The following is an 18,448-nucleotide window of genomic DNA, read 5'->3' on the forward strand; positions in this document are numbered from 1 at the left end:
AAACAAAGAAAAAGAACATGAGAAATGTCAACAAAACAAAACAAAAAAAGATTTTGTAAATAAACAAATTTTACGTGCAAGCTTCAGGGAGACATGCCTGATGCCGGGAAAAGATGTAAACAAACAGAATCAGTAAATAAAGGTCATCACACGAGAGCCACAGGAAGGCCCGCAGGCCGCAAGGCACAGGCCTGACACCCGGCGTGCACTCAGAATCTGAAAATGGATGATTTTCTAGAACTACATATGACTCAAAAGAGAAGGTGATTATCTGGTTAGATCTGTAAATTTTTTTTAAAGATTTATTTATTTATGTATACAAGAACTGGGGTACAGGCCAGCAGTGCAGGGGTGAGAGGATTCACCAGCAACAGAGTGGGGAGCAGAACAGGTGGATTCACTGAAATCCACTGCTGAGGGGAGCAGCAGGGAGACAGGAGAGGTCCCTGCGCCCTGTGGGTAGCTCCCTGGCCGGGGATGGAACTCAGGCTGCAGAGGCTGCGGACAGCTTCCTAGTGCTGTGCTTAACCCCTTGTACCACCAAGGAGGCCCAATCCATAAACTTAAAAAAAAATCAGTATGCAAAAGCTCATCCTTCTTCTACCTCCCCAAAGATTTTAGGGAGCATTTCTAAGGAATATTTCAGAGAAAAAAAATGGGAAAAGCTACCAAATTTACTCTTTTATGTGAACTTGACAGCAAAAAATTACAAAAAGAGTCTCAGTTCACTAATGAAAATAAATGCAAACCTCCTTAGTAGAGGCTACAAAATTGAATTAAGTATGTCATCTAACAAATAGGACTTGCACTATAAAAAATAGATACATAACTACAATTTGCCAGGAGAGCAAAGGAAGGAGTTGCTACAGTACTAATAGACACTGGGACATTTGCAGATAAAACTTAGCATCCATCCATGATGGTAAACACTTAGGAAGACGACCTGCTGGAACTCTAAGTAAACAGATTATCACTGGTAAATATTTATAGGTATTACACTAACTTGAAAACAAGAAAAGAATACCCACTTTCATTGCAAATTTTCAACATTCTCCAAGCAGCGCTAGACAATGCAACAAAATATGAAGAATAACAGACGTAAGAGAATAGTATGTTAGAAAACAGTATGATATTCCAAAAGAAAATTATTAGAATGAATAAGAAAAGACAGAAGTGTCTCTAAATATAAGACCAAGATAAGAAACTCAAGATTGAGCATCTCAATAAGCAAATTATAATGTAATAGAAAACAACACTCATCATAGCAGCAAAAAGTATAACATTTGTAGGAACAATTCAATTGAAATGGACAAGAAAATGATAGAAAAATATAAACGAGTAAAAACTACATGAGGGGCCTCCCCTGGTGGCACAGCGGTTGAGCGCTGGGCTGCGAAGCTGCAGCCTCTGCAGCGCCGGTTTGATCCCCGGCCACCGGCAAGGGTCCCACATGGCGCCGCGCAGACCTCTCCTGCCGCCCGCTGCTCCCCTCAGCAGTGTGCTTCGGTCCTTCTGCCTGTTCTGCTCCCCGCTCTGTCTCTGGTGAACCCTCTCACCCTCCCGCGCTTCTGACTGTACCCAGTGCTTGTATAAATAAATAAATAAATAAACAAACAAATAAATATAAAAAAACCTACATGAATAAATAGAAATATATTTAATATTTGTGAGAAAAAGAACCAATAACCTAAAAATGTCCAGTTCTCCCCATACTGATCTATAAGTATCCATTCTAGTCAAAATCCCAGAAGAACTTTTGCATGAATTGAGTCAGAGCGATCACAAAATTCAGATATAGAACTAAAGACCCAGGGAGAGCCAAACACTTAAGGAAAACAGAACTTACTTATTAAGACAATATATTATTGATACAGTTTAAATCAAACACATTGAAAGTCAGATGGCAGTAAAAAGCATTTCTAATAAACGGGGTAGGGACAATTGAAGATCCAACTGAAAATATAGAATTATCAATGTATCAATTCCATGTTTAAACAAAAATAAATTCCCCATGTATTGAAACTGTGAAGTTTTCAGGATAAAAGGTGAGATGACTTTGGGGTGAAGGCGCAGCGACGAAACACCAACAGGCTGTTGTCAGAAATTGAACAGCCCTCCTGGGGCCTCTGGGGAGGGCAGAGCCCGCACCAGCCGCCCGGTGCCCACGGGGTGACGCCACCTCTCCCTGCCATTCCGTGCTAAACACACGCTCCAGGCTAGTTTGCAGAAAATGTCCTCCTGAGGATTCCAGGAATTAAATAGCTGAGCTCACATGTGAAAAGCTTCACCTGTAAATCACTTCACGTCACCTCAACCCCCGGGGGCAGCCCCCCTCCCCAGCAGGTCTGTGACGGGAACCCCTAGCGCTGTCGCCGACAGGGGAGAGGGAAGATGGAGCAGTCTGAGAAATGTCACAGGTGATCATTATTTTCTCCAAAGTAAGACTCAGGTTTGTTAGGAGGAAACGCTGGTTTTGGGCTCCTGGAGAGGGGAGTCCCCGCTGTGCTCTCCTGCCCTCTCGTAGGCGACGTCTGCTCCTGCCTTGGGGCCCTGGGCCAGCCGGCTCAGCCCCGTCCTCCGGGCAGGGCCTGCCACTGCCCCTCAGTGCTGGCCGGACGGGACCCGGACAAGTCTGGCTCCGGGGCCCTGGGCAGGGCGGCTGCCCCCTCATGGCCCCGCTGCCGTCTCGCCAGGTGGGTCTCTGGGCCCCGTTCTCCTTACTCTGGCATATTATTTCTCAACTGACTAAGAATCAGACATGAAAGTGGGTGCTATTAGGTAACTTCACCCCCAAAGGAAGACCACAGAAGCACAGAGCAAACCAACACCTGGTTTTGGAAGTTCGGGAAGGAAACTGCAGCAAAGGACACCCCCGCTGCCCACGGGAATCACCGTTTCACGTTGCGTCGTAGTGACCGTGTTCATCACGCCTTTTACCTTCTGGACCAAGTCATTCCAACGTGGCCTGACACAGAGTCTCCGTGCGTTTCCTTAAGCGCCCGGCCCACCAGGTGGCCCTTGTGTGCCAGCCGCATGCTCCCCGCCATCTGCAGGCCTCAGCGTCCAGCCTGGTGCTTGCCGGCAGGCCAGGTCCAGGAGGTGTGGACACTGCCCTCGACAACCGGCTGTGGCCGGGCAAACACACGGGGTGCCTTGAACCGTCTCAATGAGCCAACCATCCTCGCTGCTCCAGCCAGACACCCCGGCAGTTTCACTCAGAAGTAACCCTACTTGGGATCTAGGTAGACTAGACCCCAAGTAGGCATTTTCCAGCGCAGACTACTAATACAGCGCCTGATTTACTGTCATCAGGAAATAAGTCTGACGTTCCAAGAATAAACATTTCAGTTGCTCCAATACACTCATTTTCCCCTTTTATAACTTGCTCGGAGAGAACACATTTCTGCTTATGCGCTCATGCAAAATTTGCCAAAAAATAGAGTGAAAATATTTCCCCTCCACAGCAAGGTGCGCACCGGGCGTTAGCCACTGGGATATTTTACATAATCCTTTTCAGCATATTACAAGATTTCCCAAATAATGGGGCTTCATCAACAATAGAAGCTTATTCTAAGTTTACCCAAATTTTGAGACCTTTCTGGGACTTAGGAAATGGCGCTGTAAGACAGCAAACCCCCAGCTTTCCATTTCAATGAGCTGGGAACACGGCAAACATGACCTTTCTTTGCATTATTTTGGAATTTAAATTCGGCTTTGGGTGACCCGTGGGAGCCGTGGAAAGGAAGAAACGGAGTTTCGACTCCAAGGAGAACGCCGTCTCTCAGAAGTTAAACTCCGAGCATAAACTCACTTCGGATCCCACTGATCCCTGTCCTCACGTGCCTGCTCAGCAAATAACTGGGAAGGATCAGACATCGGACATGCCCGTATTGACAGGGGCGATGCTCCTACACAGAGGAGAAAAATGTGTTTTTCAGAGTTTATGTTTATATTTCTCGATGAGTGTGTATCGGTGCCTTTGCAGTAAAGCACCTAGATAATGTGTAAGTTTTTGCAATTATATATATTTAAGGCTCTGTAAGATTTAATGTCAAATGGAAATTTTCAAAAACTTTCTGCACGCAGCTGGACGAGACATTAATTTTTCCAAAGTCAACTTCAGTGGAGCTGCCTATAATTTTATACATTAATCAGGCAGACTTGGCTTATTAGTATCACCGTGGGAATAATTTCCATATTTAAAGGGAAATCAGAAATTAACTGATCAGAAATATTAAAAAAATTAAGAATCCCCACCAAGCCAAACACCAAGGTCTCTGCTACGGTGGAGATAAGTGCACACCCACGCTGACATCAGCGGCTGCCAGGCATGTGCGGAGGGGGCACTTGCACACGTACACTCTAATGAGAATTCTAGTGTCCCTTTGTCCTTGACACCTTCTAGAAGTCCACCCTTATTTAAGAACTTTCCCACGAATACACGTTAGTGCCCACGTTCTCTCCAAAGGAAGGCGCTTTAGGAGGCGTTTGTTCCCGGACAACAAGCTGTTCCCGGAGGCCATTTGCTCCCAAGGTCTGTTCAAGGTCATTATCAGCAACACGAATATTAACCAAGTTTCCCACCGACACGATGCCCTGGAGACCTGTAATCTTCAGAGGATCGTGTAGCCCTGAAATCTGCTGCTTAGAGACCAGGCGACGAGAAGTTGGCAAGGCTGCCCCGGGGGTCCCCTGAGACCGCGCAGGTGCAGAGAGCAGGGTCTGTGTAGAAGCCCCTCTCGGGAGCTGCTCCTGAGACCCAGGCCGCCAGACACCTGCATGCCGTGCACCCCGGCCGCCTGCGCCCCAAGTTCACACACGTGTTAGGCCTCTGGGTGCTCCCGAGTCCGAGAGCCCTTCCTCTTGGGCCCGAGACATGGACTAACTTAACTCGACAGGGAGCGCATGTCTGGCTGGGGGCACCTCAGCCTCTAAAAATAATCGACCAGCCCTTCCAGGAAGAGCACCTTGTTAAAACGAGAGGTTTGGGGACAGTCCAGCTCACAGGCCGGCCTTTCTGGCGCCCGCAGTCCCGTGTGGCCATGCCAGGGGCAGCGGGGCCGCGCCCTCCCCTACCTGCCGGGCTCGTCCTGGCTGTCGAGGTAGCAGTTGACGGTGTTCACCAAGAAGCCAAACAGCCGGCTGTAGAGGCACTTGGCCAGGAGGTCCCGGTGGAACTCGGCCATCTCGACGGTGTGCCGCCGGGTCGCCATCTCTCCTGGAAGAGCAGAAGCGGGGCGGGGGTGGGGCACGTAAGAACAGGTGCATCCCCATCTAGGAGCAAACACAACTGTGACATCCTGCCAGTGCCGTGAACCCCCTGTATCAGAGGTGTAATAACAACCTGTTCACCCCAATAGATGAGGTCTCTGGCAGTTAGTTCACAAATGTTTCCCCCGAGCCAGCGCCATGTGCGCCACAGCCTTGTTGGCCATGAATGTGGAGCTCAGCGTCCACCCCACGGCAGCTGTTTCCCTCCAGGCGGCCACCGGCCCCGAGAAGGACTGACCCCCGCTGGGACTCTGATGACAGCTCACAGGCTGGCTCTGGGATCGCCCCAGGGCACCCAGGCACCTGGAAAGTGGGTCATCTTGAAAATAATTTCAAAGCAATGGCCCAACAAAATCCAAATGTGGGCCGGGGATTTGGGAGCAAAAACCGGTCCTAAGGAAGACGTTTCCAGGCCATTCCGGGGGAGACGGGGATTGAAATCTTGAGCGAGAAGCTGTTTATCTTACGGAGAGAACTGAATAGAGGAGAAAAAACGAAAGGCAAGGTGGCTCGGAGCCTCGCCTCGCATGGCGTTTCTGTTTGAAGGTAGAGGAACTGGGGGCTACGTCCAGTCTTTGGTCACGGCCTGCAAGGCCAGCGCTGCGGCCCGGCGGGGCAGAAGCCACGGGCACTGACACCACGTGGTCAGTCAGGGCCGTGAGGTCGGGAGGACCTGCTTCCAAGACAGGCTGAGAGCAAAGGGAAACGTGGGCCGCAGGGAATGGGGAGTTGGGGCTAAAGTTCAAGGCCATCGAGATGGAACCGCAGAGCAAGTGTCCATTTCTGACTTCTAGGGGCAAGGTCCCCGAATCAGCACAAAGAGGGGTTCTGACGGTTGCCAGCTGGCCAGTGAGGGGCAGAAAGACTGCAGGGCCGATGTCAGATGCCGGCGGGGGTTCCGTTTTCCATCACAAAACCGTCAGCTAGAATGGCGCCCGTGGGAGCTTCGGGAAGCTTGGAATGGAAATGACAAGGGCCAGGGCGTGCCAGGCGTGCCCCGTGAGAGGGGCCTCCTACGGGAGCACATTTTACTGCCCAAAAGGTGGCGTGTCCTTGCAAGATGGTTCTTCAAGCATTAAAATCTGACCGATAGCTCAGGCATCATCTCTGAAGCCGCGTGGAAGGCAGCAAACACAGATAAGGCCGGATGAGAGATGAACCGTAATTTTAGGGGAGGAAGGATGCATTCAGGCTGTGCTGTGGGGAGGGGAGAGTGGGGGGCACCCAAGGGTGAGCCCTGACGTGTCTGACCTACTCACTTACCTCAGGGGCGGACGGCCTCGGGTCCTGACCCCCGCAGGCCACTAGCTGGAGATCTGACCTGCAACATGACCTGAGCGCTTTGAATCTGCTTTCCCGTCCGTTGAAACGGAAACGGCCCTGCCCCTTCATCGGGACTTGTGAGAATTTAAAACCCCAACGTTCCCGGCACCCGGTACAGCTCCGCACGGCAGCTGCTGGTCCGAGGGGCGGGCGAGGCCCCTTGTGGAGGAGAGCAGGGCGCCAAGCCCATAAATGCCCCAGCGTTGCCAGGGGAAGGGTTCTGGGTGGATGCTGGAGCGGGCGACCCGCTCATCAACGCGCTCACTGCAGGCGGGGGGCACAGCAAGCCAGCCGAGGTGGGGCGGGCGTGGCGCTGCCCAGTGAGTGGGATCAGGGAGGCTGGATTTACTCGCCACGAGACAGACCAGCACCGTCCAGGCAGGGCCAGGGCAGGGCGCTCACCTTTGAAGTACTGGACGTCGGCCGTCAGCGCAGTCATCAGCTCCTCTGCCGACACCTGCAGCATGGCGGCCACTAGGGCATCGGAGACACCAAGTGAGCGGCATTTCTGACGGCGGGAACAGGGGCTTCCACGGGAACAGGGGCTTTCACCACGCGTGAGCTCCACAGACAGCCGTCAGGAGGCGCGGGCGTGAGCGCACACCCCAAACAGACTCGGCCGGAGGCGGACAGAAGCGACACCGGGAGGCTCACGGGCCAAACCTCGGCAGGTCACCCCTTCGCCCTCCCGGAGGCCGTGGTTTTCCCAACCCCTGGCTAAGTTGCGTGGATACCAGGTAAAGGGGCATTTTCCATGCACAATCTGTGGTTTGAAGGTATTTGGAAAATTCCTGAAGTGACTAACAAGGCAACTTCAAAGGCAGGAGAGATTTTTGGCAAGATCTTTGAAGGGAAGTAATTATATTCCGTTTAAATTGTTTAGCTAATAGCATGCCCCCAAAATATCAGGGTGGCGGGGGTGGGGTGCAGAATACTTAGAACAATATAAATAAATGCAAGTGTGTGCGGAAGAATCAGCCCTGTTACTGTGGTGGGCAGCACGAGAACATGAGTGCACCTCCAGTTATTCACCCCAAAACCCTTTATAAGGAGGAACAAAGTGGGGTGCGCTTCCCTCCACCCCCACTGTGCAGGAGAGGAAAGAGCTGCTCTGTCCCCGCTGTGTCCTCTGTCTCCACCTACTGGCAGCTCCGCGCAACTGCCCGTGGGGAGGTCCTGGAACTCACACCACTGACCTTGCTCCAGAAGCTGAAGGTCAGAGACCACGGCCGTGTCGGGCTCGCTCAGGGCCGTGAACCGGATGTCCCCGATGTGCAATATCGCCGCCAGGATCACAAACAGGTTCTCCACTTCCTACACGGGTTCACGGAGAAAATGAATAGAAAGGCTTAGAAGAGAGAATAAAAGACAAAAACCTCTAGAAACTTTAAAATAGATGTTAAAAATGGCATCTTTGAGTGGGGCTGTCACGAGCGGGGCTGTGAGTCTTCAGGACCCGCGGGTTCTGTGATTCCCGCCCCTGGGCCAGAGCAAACGCTCCTGACTCAGCGCACGTTCCCCCTAAATCGGCATTTCTGATCTTTAAGAAGCCAGAGCGAAGAGGGCATGCCCGTGTCCGGGGCACGAGTGAGCAGCGCCCTCATGCTCCCCAGCACAAGACGCGTCACCTTGCCCTAAGGTCTCACTGGCCAGGCGGCACCGGCGTCCACCTGCTGGGGCACCTGTCTCAGCGCCCACCTCGCCTGTCCTTGGAGACACACTGACAGCGAGACACGACTTGTCTGCTGGGGGCGTGAGGGGCAGAATGAAACAGATACAAAATGCTAGTGGGGCTTATTGTGGTTAAGACAATTTAAGAAAAATTGGGGGGGGGGGATATTGGCAAGAGCGGCCGGAGCAGGAAGAACAGGGATGTCTGCGGAGAGACTGTCTGGAAGGCGGCGTCAAGTCAGAGTCAGACCTTGGCTTTGGTTTTGGACGGCCGTTCAGTGACAAGCGCGGAGAGTCTAGAAAAAGCTATAAATCTAAACACACTACTCTAGACCAATGAATGGTTGGTGAGAGGACACCCGAGTGAGGCTGGCGGGGCCTTGTGGGACATGGGGGGGCTGAGCGTGTCCATCCTCCCTCGCCTGTGGCGGCCTTGCCGAGACGGCTCATTTGCTGCATAAGACGCAGCTGAAGTGAGCAGAGGGCGGGCATCCCAGGGGCCTGCCCGTGGGGGCGTCTGCCGCGCCCCAGGTGCGCCCGACCAGGGCTCACCCCCTGCCTAGCTTGGGGCTCGGTGTTCACATCCTGTGTCCAGTTTGGGAACCTGCGGGAACTTGGTAATTCTTTAAGAATCAAAAAAAAAAAAAAAAAACCCAAAAAACCTTTTTCTTATTCAAAGGCATCTTAACAACGTGATGCGATCACTGCGGGGCGTGATTCCCAGCGGAGGCTGCCCAGCGGCGGCTTCTCGGCAGGGGGAGCAAACGTGACCCACTGAGCCCCGGGGGAAGGGTCTCTCCGCCCCGCTCCCGACGTGCCGGAGCCCACCTGTGGTGTCCCTGCCGAGGACACGGGAACCCTGGGGCAGGCCGCGGGCTTACTCTCTGCGGGCCCGGGTATTGGCCAGAATCCCTGGAAGGGGCCGGGGCCCGGGCAGGTTTCTGAACGACAGGCTTTCAGGAGGGGCCGGTGTCCCGCGCAGTGTCTGGGGACTCACCAGGCTGCTGAACCCGACCGCACCCAGCGCTTGCTTCAGGGCGGCGAACGCCTCCCGGTTCAGAGACCGCTCGGCCGCGGGCGCCTCTCCCTGCGGGGTCTGCCTCAGGAACCTGTCAGGGCGAAAGCAGGGCCCGTCAGGACGCGGGGACCCGCAGAGGCAGGAGTCCCCGCGGCCCCCAGCACAATGGGGCTTAGCGGGGCCCGAGCGCACGGACGGACAGGACAGCGCTCACTGTGGGGACAGGCAGGCCCCGCTGAACTGCCCAGCGCTGCCCTGGGCGGCCCCCCTCAGCCGCCCCCACCCACCACGGGAGGGCCGCGTGTCCACACCCCACGCACACGTGTCGGCTGCGGGAGTCGCGTTTGTTGGTAACTTGATTAGGAGGCGGCTGATTCATTCATTGATTTATTCCTTCCCCTCAGCAAGCGCAGGGAACCTGCCGGACGCACGTGCTGGCGCCCGGGGCATCGAGACCAGGGGCCGCGGGGTGAGCCAGGGCGTGGGTCCGGGGGCGGACGCCGAGGGCACAGGGCCGAGGCAGAGGACCAGGCGCCCAGGGGGGCCAGACCAGGGTGTGGGCGGGGCGGGGAGGCAGAGGCCCGGCCCCCAAGGGCTGACACTTGGAGGTGAGTTTGCCAAGAAGACACCCTTCAAGAACGAGCAGGGTGTGCAAGGGCAGCAGGCCCGAGTGTGCGCAGCGCGTGTGGAAACGGTGTGTCCCAGAGTCGGCGCCTAAGGCGGAGAAGCCGCGGAAGCTCTGCAGGTCTCGGGAGAAGAGTTTCCACTGTGCGCGGAAGCCACGGCCGAGGCCTGGACACGCGCAGTGCCACTGTCCGTGGTGCTGCGGGAGGAGCCTCCTGGCCGCCCTGGAGGGGGGTGGCGCTGCGGGAGAGCGGGGGACCCCGCAGTGGACAAGCAGGGGGCGTGGATCTGACGAGGATCCATCTGGAGAGGACCCTTTCCTTTCTGACTCCTATCCAGTGCTGGAAATATCACCCTAACTTAAAAAGGGCAACTGTTTTGCACGTGGAGCCACCCTGCTCAAGCCGACGGGAAGGGAAAGGCAGCGGCAGGGACTAATGTTTGGCCGCTGACGCTCATCACCACGGGCCAGACCCTCCGCCGGGCGCCTGGGTCCAGGTCTTCTCTCAACCCGCCCACCCCGGGACAGCCAGTCATGACGCCAGGAAGGGACGGGCACTCGGCCCTGCCCCCGCGGGCCCCACGCCCCTCAAGCCCAGTCAGTGTCCCACAGGGTCCTGGGTGGGGAGGGAGCGAGGGTCATTTCCAGCCCTCTTGGCAGGTACAGATCCTGCTTAAAAAGGGGGTGAAAGAATCAAACAATGGAATGATCAATAAATATGGATAGACTCTAGACGGACTTCAGTCATGAGGTTTTAGATGGCACAGGCTGTTTTAATATCCATTGACTCTTTTCGGACCCAATTGTATACTTGCATTGCGGGTAAGGAGCGGAGCAGACCAGGGCTTAGGGAAGCCCCCGAGATGCGCAGAGGCCCCCAGCACCCGCTGGGGGGAGTCTGTTTCCCTGTGGGAGGTCTGCAGAGGGCGGCCAGGCGCGGGCTGAGCACCCCCATCAATGTGCGCCCGGGCGGCGGAGTCTAAAGGGGAAGCCGTGGCCCTGGATGGTCTGACTGTCCGAAGCCCTCGTGACATCAATGACCACAAATACTTGTCCCACCCCATCTCCCTGCAGACTAGGCAGGGCCGCAGGCGTGCAGAGGAGTCCGAGGGTTTAGCCATGGCAGTCACCTGACCACAGGCATCACGCTAACTCAGGCGCGTCCATGCTAGGCCTAGAGGCACAGTCAACGTTCCGATATTATCTATTCCTTTCCGTGGAGCAGGTCTGGCCTGCCCGGTCTTCACACCAATCTGGAGACGTTCTAAGCCAGGAGGCTCTTAGGAGGCAGGTTTCAGCGCAGTGTGAGGAAGTGTCTCCTAACAAGGACCTTTCTGGAAAGCTCTGTGGGCTTCACTCCCGTCCGAGGAGGCAAGCCCAGGCGGTCTGGCTGAGTAGGCGGGTCACTGGGGACTCCAGGGCAGGGCCGGAGAGCAGGTTGTGTCACGTGGCTGCTGCTACTGGCTGGTAACAGAGACACGCCAAACTGCCCTAGTCCAGCAGAGGACAGTGTCACTCACAGGACGCATCTCAAGGCGTATGCGGCAGCGCTGTCCTGCTCCCACGCGGGGCGGGAGTGCACACCTGCACGTAATACATCTGACACGCGGGCACGGGCCCGAGCGCCCCTTGACTCGTGAAATGTCATGAGGACATCTGGAAATGCTGGGGTCAGACCACGCAGTTAGCCCTGCCAGGATGCGGGGGTCAGCTGACCGTCCTGTCGGGGAGCAGGACACCTGCACAGAGCAGGTCCAAGAACTCGAATGAACAACTTAGCTCGTGAACTCGAGGAGTCTCTGCTGAGTGCAAGCGCGCGCTGACGCCTCTGTTCAGTGGAGAAACCTGTGGACTGCGAGAGCGTGTGAGAAAGAGGAATGGACATAACCAGCAGGTCCCCCAGTTTAGGTCACCCGCATAGTGAGGGTTATTTATTGCATTGCTCTGTCGTGTCCGAATGCACAAGGGACACGTGGGCTCGGTAGGTCAATTGTATTTCCAAAAGTGAAAATTTTAGGTCTACTATTGGACACTTTAAATCCACCTTGATTTCTGTGACAGGAATATCTCGTCAGGGACAAAAGTCAGCCACCCCGTTCTTCTGGGGACGCTCTGGAGAGCCGCTGCTCTTCATCAACTCAGCATTTCATTTGCAAAAAGAGAAAATCCACCATCGCAATCCGGCAGTCCAGCTCTGAGAAGTCTCCACGACGCGGCTATTCTCCATGTAAATTGTGTTCAGATCGGGGCAGAGGAGCTCTTGAGCTTGTGAGGCTGTCAACACTGCGCCAGAGCCCAGCGCTCCCGCCACCTTGCTCAGTCCTCGTCGCCAGAGTCGGTCCAACCCTCTGAGCCCAGATATTTCCTTCCAGGTCCTGACAGGAAACAGTCGTGCAAAAGCTCTAGCTGGTGAGAAAGTGTTGCTGCATAGCGCCGCTCCCCGGCAGGTGCTCACTATGCAGCCACAAAAGGCAGAGACAGGACCCGAACAACCGCCAGAAGCCATGGTCTTCACGGTGCTGACACGGAGACTTCGTCGCCACCTTGTGCGCCGCATCCACCCAGATCCTGGCCCAGTTTTAATTTCCACTGACTCACTTTAATAAGAAACAAAGTCCTAAGAGAACAGAATGGAAAGACAGAGAAGGGACGCAAGCCAGCCAGGAGGACAGTCCTACGTAGACTCTCACCTGCAGAAATCACCGTTTTCTGAGTCACTGGTTTATGGTACATTTCTTTTATGTTCTTTTCCACATTCTCTAGTTTTCTGAGGATCAACAACTATTTTGGATAATCATAAAATGTGTTCCATGAAGCCATGATTTTGAGGAACGGAAGCACAGTCTCTGGAGACTCGTCCAGGCTGGGTATCAACCACTGGTTCCGTTTCATCGCTGCGTCGTCCTCCAGGTAGCTCGGCTGTGCAGTCACCCACCTTGGGAAGCACCGGGTGGCGTCCGGTTGGGGCTGTCTTCAACTAAGCTGAGATGAATATTTACAGATATGTTTTTGTGTGGACAAAAATCTTCTTTTTTTTGAGGGAGAGAGGGGGTTAAATGCCACTGGGTGCAGGAACAGGGACACACAGCAGCTAGATCTTTAGTTTTAGAAGAAACTACCCAATTCCAGTCCAGAATGACGGCAGCACTGGACATCCCAGCCGTGGGGCAGCGCAAGCCGACCTCTGGGCACCCTCACCAGCGTCTGTCGTTGGCACAGTTTTCATTACTGACAGCTGCGGTTTGGTTTGCATTCCCCTGGCAGGGGATGATGACCACCAACTTATGTGTGAATTTGACACCTGTATGTCCTCTTTGGTGAATGTCTGTGTGCATTTTAATTGGATTAGGACAATTCTGAGATGTTTTTAGGCCAGTGATTTGGAGAGCTCTTTTTACAGTCTAGATTCTTGTCCCTGGTTAGCATGTGAGTTGCAATATTTTCCCCCAATCTGTAGTTCATCTTATAATCCTCTTAACAGGCCTGTGGAAGAACAAAAGTTTTCACCCACACTGGGACTCAATTATCCATTTTCCTTTTTCAGATGCATCTTGGTGTCAAGTCTAAGTGCTGAATATTTTCTCCTTATTTTCCCTAATATTTTTTACAGCTTTATGTTTTATATTTAAGTCTATGATTCATTACTTCCCTTGTATGACCTGAGACTTTTTGTTTTGGTTTTATTTTTCAATTGTTTTCTTTTCTCTCAGATGTCAAATTGCTCCAACACCTTCTGTTGAAAGGCTATTTTTCTCTCCATTTCACTGCTTTATACTTATTTTAAATCAGCTGAGTATACTGCATGAGGTTGTTTGCACTCTTTTCTTTCCTTTGATCTATATTCTGTGAACCAATAACACACTGTCTTGATGACTACAGCTGGATACTAGGCTTTAAGATGGGTACAAAGATTTCTCTGACTTTGTTTTCAAGATACTTTAGCTATTCTAGGATCTGTGTCTTTAGATATGAATTTTAGAAAAAGCTTTTCTATGTCCTTAGCATTATTAGGAATTCAACAAGACTTGTGCTAAACCTATAAATTATTTTGGTAATATTTGATAACTTTACTGTTATCCATGAATATTGTATGCCTCTTTGATTTCTTTCCTCAGCATTTGGTAATTTTTAGCATACAGATCCTGTACCTGTTTTTGTTAAGTGCATAGTGAAGCATTTCATTACCCAGAAATAGTTGAGGATAATATGTTTTGATAGCATTCATGTGTGATTTAGAACATTAATTCTGTGTCCTGTGACCTGATGAATTTACGAGGTTGATGGGTCTCTTCAATGGGCTCTTAGGAGGAATTTAACACCCCTTTCTTTTCTTTTCTTTTCTTATTTTTAAAAAGAATATTTAAAAAAATTTTTTAAAAGTGCACCAAATATACAAATATCTTTGATTTCATTTATAGGAATAAAGCAGCCAATCAGAGGAATAAATGTTACAATGCAAGTTCTACGTTGACTTTGGAATAAGAAAGGTTTTCCTTACAAGTTAAATTCATTTAAAATAAGTCAATAAAAACAACTGTTGAGTTGTTGAGCACTCCAGAGATATAGGCACAAGGGAAGTCAACTTCACAGCCAAAATCATGTGAGTGTTGTGCGTGGGTAGGTGTGTGTGTCTGTGTGTGAGTGCTTTTTGTATGAGTGTGTGGGTACGTCTGACTGTGTATGAGTGTGTGTATATTTATGCTTTGTGGCAAACACAAAGAGGATCTTGGAGTAAGTTTCTTATGCCACTGAGAACACATGGATAGTGTCAGGCCTTGCTCTAGGCCATAGGACGGTTTCCTTTGTTAGCCGGAGTCCACACTGGGAAACTCTCCCTGGATATGCCAGGCAGAGGGCAAATTAAAAGAAGACTACCTCTGGCCTAGAGTGTCGCTGTGCCATGAAGACAGGATTCAGGGGAGCAGCGAGGTGACTATCACATATACACCATGACCATTTGCATGAAACTCCAACATGGAATTTAAGGGCAGGTGTGTGCCATGCTGGCTTCTCCTGGCTGCAGTGTTGCTGGACTGGTTGAAGCAGCAACTCTACAACTGGACGTTGAATAAGCCCAGGAGCCCTCGTACACGGCTTGGAGAATGAAGTCACAGCACTGGAGCCCTCACGTATGGCTTGGAGAGTGAAGTCACAGCACAGCATGTGAGTTTCCAAGTTGCTGAGAGATTAGAACCTAGTTGTTCTCACCACAAAAAAAGAAATGACCATCATGTGTCAAGCTGCAGGTGTAGCTAACTCGAGGGTGGGCTCCCGCCGTGGTACAGAAACGTCCCACACTAACGTGGTGTACACAGTGTGGCTTGTTAATTATGTCTCAATAAAAATTAATTATTTGACAACAAATGAACAACAAAAGACAGCTGTCCTGCCAAGGCGAACCAGGCCATGAGGTTCCAGGACACGCGGTCTCTGGTGTGGCTGGGTGTGTGCCTGAGGCGTGTGGACTGAAGGGTCCCACGGTGTAAAAGTCCTTACACACAAAAAGATGTGCAGAGCGTGTTCTCAAGTCCCGGGGTCCCAGAGAGCCACACAAAGTTTGGCTCAGTGTTTTATCTGAGGTTAAATACAAAAGAACAATATCTTCTCTATTGTGGGCAAAGCTGCCTTCTACTTGGGCATGTTTAATATGAAAAAAGAAACCAGATAAGGCAAAGCCCAGCACCGTTTATGAGTTTACTAACGAAGTCTGCTGGTGGGGGCCGCGTGCCCACCCTGTCCCTGCTCCTAGAAAGGAAATCCTTTTCTTTATTGTTTTTAAACTATCTGGAAAGCATTAACTCATTCTAAATTCCCCCAAAGGGACATGAATGAGATTTTTATTACCCACAGGTCAGATACGTAAATTTCCAACCATGAGAATATTAATATCTTCGCCGCTAACTGTTTTGTTTGGAAAGCGGCGAGCCTGCCAGGGGTCTTCAGGAAAAGAACAGAATTCTATTTAATAAATTCAGGAAAAGAACAGACTCTTTTAAATAAATTACACATCCAGGGAGCCTTGGGGTCTTGTGACATTCCCAGAATAGTTTGTCCATATTTTCTCATCAGTCAGAACGTTTCTCAAAACATCTGGTGAAACAGATTCAAACTCTCACCATGTCCCCAGCAGTGCAAGCTCAGAGCCAACAGCGTTGCCTCTTCACCGTGTCTCATCTGGAGAGTTAGGTGGACACAGAGCCCAGGGGCTGCACCTTGCTGCGGGGGCCAGGCCCCACCTGCACCTCATCCCGGGCCGGGGTGCCCCTCGTGTCCCCTCGGGCAGAGGGAGGGCCGTCCTTCCCTCCCTGCAGAGAGTGCTCAGTATTTAGGTGCGTGAATTAGCGAGACGGGGAGAGTTTCTGCTCAGCACATGCGGCTCGTTAGCCTTCAGGAACCCGAGTCACCAGCCAGGGTCTGGGGCTGCTCCCAGGAGGAGGCACTTCCTGTCTCTGGCTCATTCACCTCCGTGCCTGGACGGGGCAGAGTCTGGACATGGACCCGGAGCCTCGGTCAAGGCTGAACAGGAGTGCAAACCTCCTGGGCAGAGTCACCCAGAGCACCGTGAAAGGCATGCTGGGACACACCCTCATGAAGAACAGACCAGAATGTCAGCAGGGGCCAACGCACTGACCAAGGTGGACACCCGCATGCGACCCTGGCCAGAGGCAAACGCACAGGATGTGCCACCAGACACGTGGGCAGCCACCACTGCAGCCGGTGCAGGCCCGCCGTCTCCTGGGCCCCCGGGCGCCCCGGGACCTTGAATCAATGTGGCCCAGGTGAGCACTACCATGCTCCTCGCTGCTGCCACCCACACACCCGGGCCTTCCCACTCACGTGAGAACTGGCTGTCTCCTCTAGGGAGGCGTCTCTAGAACTTGCCCCATTTCTCTCTCCTGCTTCTCAGTTCCTCCCACGAGCGTATTTGCCGCGGCTGAATCCCCGCTGCTCCGCGCGCACCTGCCCGCCGCCGAGGCGCTCGTGGTCACTGAGCGGAGAGGTGGTCCCTGCACAGGCCCCGGCCTCAGCGTCCCCGCAGCCACTCGCCTCACCAGACCCCACCACGCAGCCCCTGGGCAGCACAGCCCCCGGACCCGGCTCAGCCCTGCTCGCTCCACCTGCTTTCAGCATTCTCTTTTCATACTAAGTGGAGGGAACTCGCTCCCGAGGTCAAACCCTTGAGCATCTTCCCAATTTTCTTTAAAGCCAAACTCCCAGCAAGCTCCCGGCCCACCTCATCGCACCACGTGGCTCTCTCATCCGGACTTGACCTCGTGCCTGCCCTGCCCTCGCCTGAGGGCCTCTGGGAGGTGCACCCCTCACCGCTGGTCCACCTCTGTCTCGCTCACCCTGCTCGCTCCATGCAACATGACCCACGCAACATGACCCACAGCCTCGCCCGTGGAACACTCCGGTTAAGCTCTATATTCTCCGGCCACGTTCCCAGGGGGTTGCTGCGGGTCAGCCCCCGCCTCCAGCAGTCCCCCCGCCCGTGTCTTCCACAATAGACGCTGCCAGACACTCCTGACTCGGCTCAGGCGCGTGTCCACCACAGGGATTCTGTGTGCCAGGTTTCTGTGGAGGGTTTCCACGTCCGTGTGCTTTAGGGAAGTGGGTCTATGCTTTTCTTTCTTTCTTTTTGTGCTGTCTTTGTCTGGTTTTAATATTAGTGCAATGTCAGCCTCATAAAGTGTGTCTGAGAAGGAAGCAGCTGAACAAAAATTCAGACTGTGCCTTGTGGCCTGCACAGCGACAGGCAGGTCCTTGGTGCGCTGGGGCCTCAGAGAGGGTCTGTGGAGACAGCCTGGCCTGGGTCAGGTGAGAGAAAGACAGGGCTCTGGGCTTTGTTCCCATAAACTGCTAATTCAAGAGAGTAAGACTGCAGTTGAGTAAATGAGAACACTGAGCTTCTACTTGCGCAGGGACTGTGGCTGTTGGTGATACAGTGTTTGCTGAAGGACACCGTGCACATCAGCAGGGCAGACAGTGTGGTGACAGCGATGTGTCCTCAGAACACATCACAGTGTGCAGCACACACAGCGCTGGCATACGCGGTGGCAAGGACTAATTATTAAGTATGAGCAGGCAAAGTGACATTTTAAGAAGGTCAATGCCTTGTTTTTTGTAAATACTTGAATGTTGGTGCATGTTTTAACCAGGAGTCGGCTGGACCAGAAACTCAGAGTGTGCATTTCAGTTCCTAACGGAGTGACTGTTAACAATCCGTGTTTGCTGACTCCTGAGCATTTTGTCTAAAAAGCTTTACCATCCTGGAGATTCCTCAGACATGATAGAAACCCCTTGTCTAAAGGACGTGAACTGAACGGTGATGCAGTTTCTAAGACGACATGTGCTTGTGTAACGACTGCCTTATGGGAGTGGCAATGAACAGTCAAATAATAGTATCTGAAGCAATGAATGAAGGATGAAAGAAATTGCAGCACTGTTTTTAGTAGCCAAATGATGGGAACAACCTGAGTTCCCACAAGCAGCAGAGTGTCAGGTTGGGGTCTCTCTGCACAATGGAATATTATTCAGAA

At 52.6% G+C, this 18,448-nt stretch overlaps 1 protein-coding gene across 1 annotated transcript in view; it reads right to left on the minus strand.

The window, feature by feature from the left end:
• Nucleotides 1-18,448, minus strand: part of MYO16 (myosin XVI) — a 250,269-nt gene that overhangs the window by 92,208 nt on the left and 139,613 nt on the right. Inside the window, 4 exon segments of the mRNA XM_037528697.2 lie at nucleotides 5,077-5,218; nucleotides 6,997-7,068; nucleotides 7,791-7,908; nucleotides 9,263-9,374. Of these exon segments, the coding sequence (XP_037384594.2) occupies nucleotides 5,077-5,218; nucleotides 6,997-7,068; nucleotides 7,791-7,908; nucleotides 9,263-9,374 (444 nt within the window).

The sequence above is a fragment of the Talpa occidentalis genome, unplaced genomic scaffold (assembly GCF_014898055.3).
Source record: "Talpa occidentalis isolate TD23 unplaced genomic scaffold, MPIMG_talOcc4v2.1 talOcc4.5, whole genome shotgun sequence".
In the NCBI taxonomy this organism is placed as follows: Eukaryota; Metazoa; Chordata; class Mammalia; order Eulipotyphla; family Talpidae; genus Talpa; species Talpa occidentalis.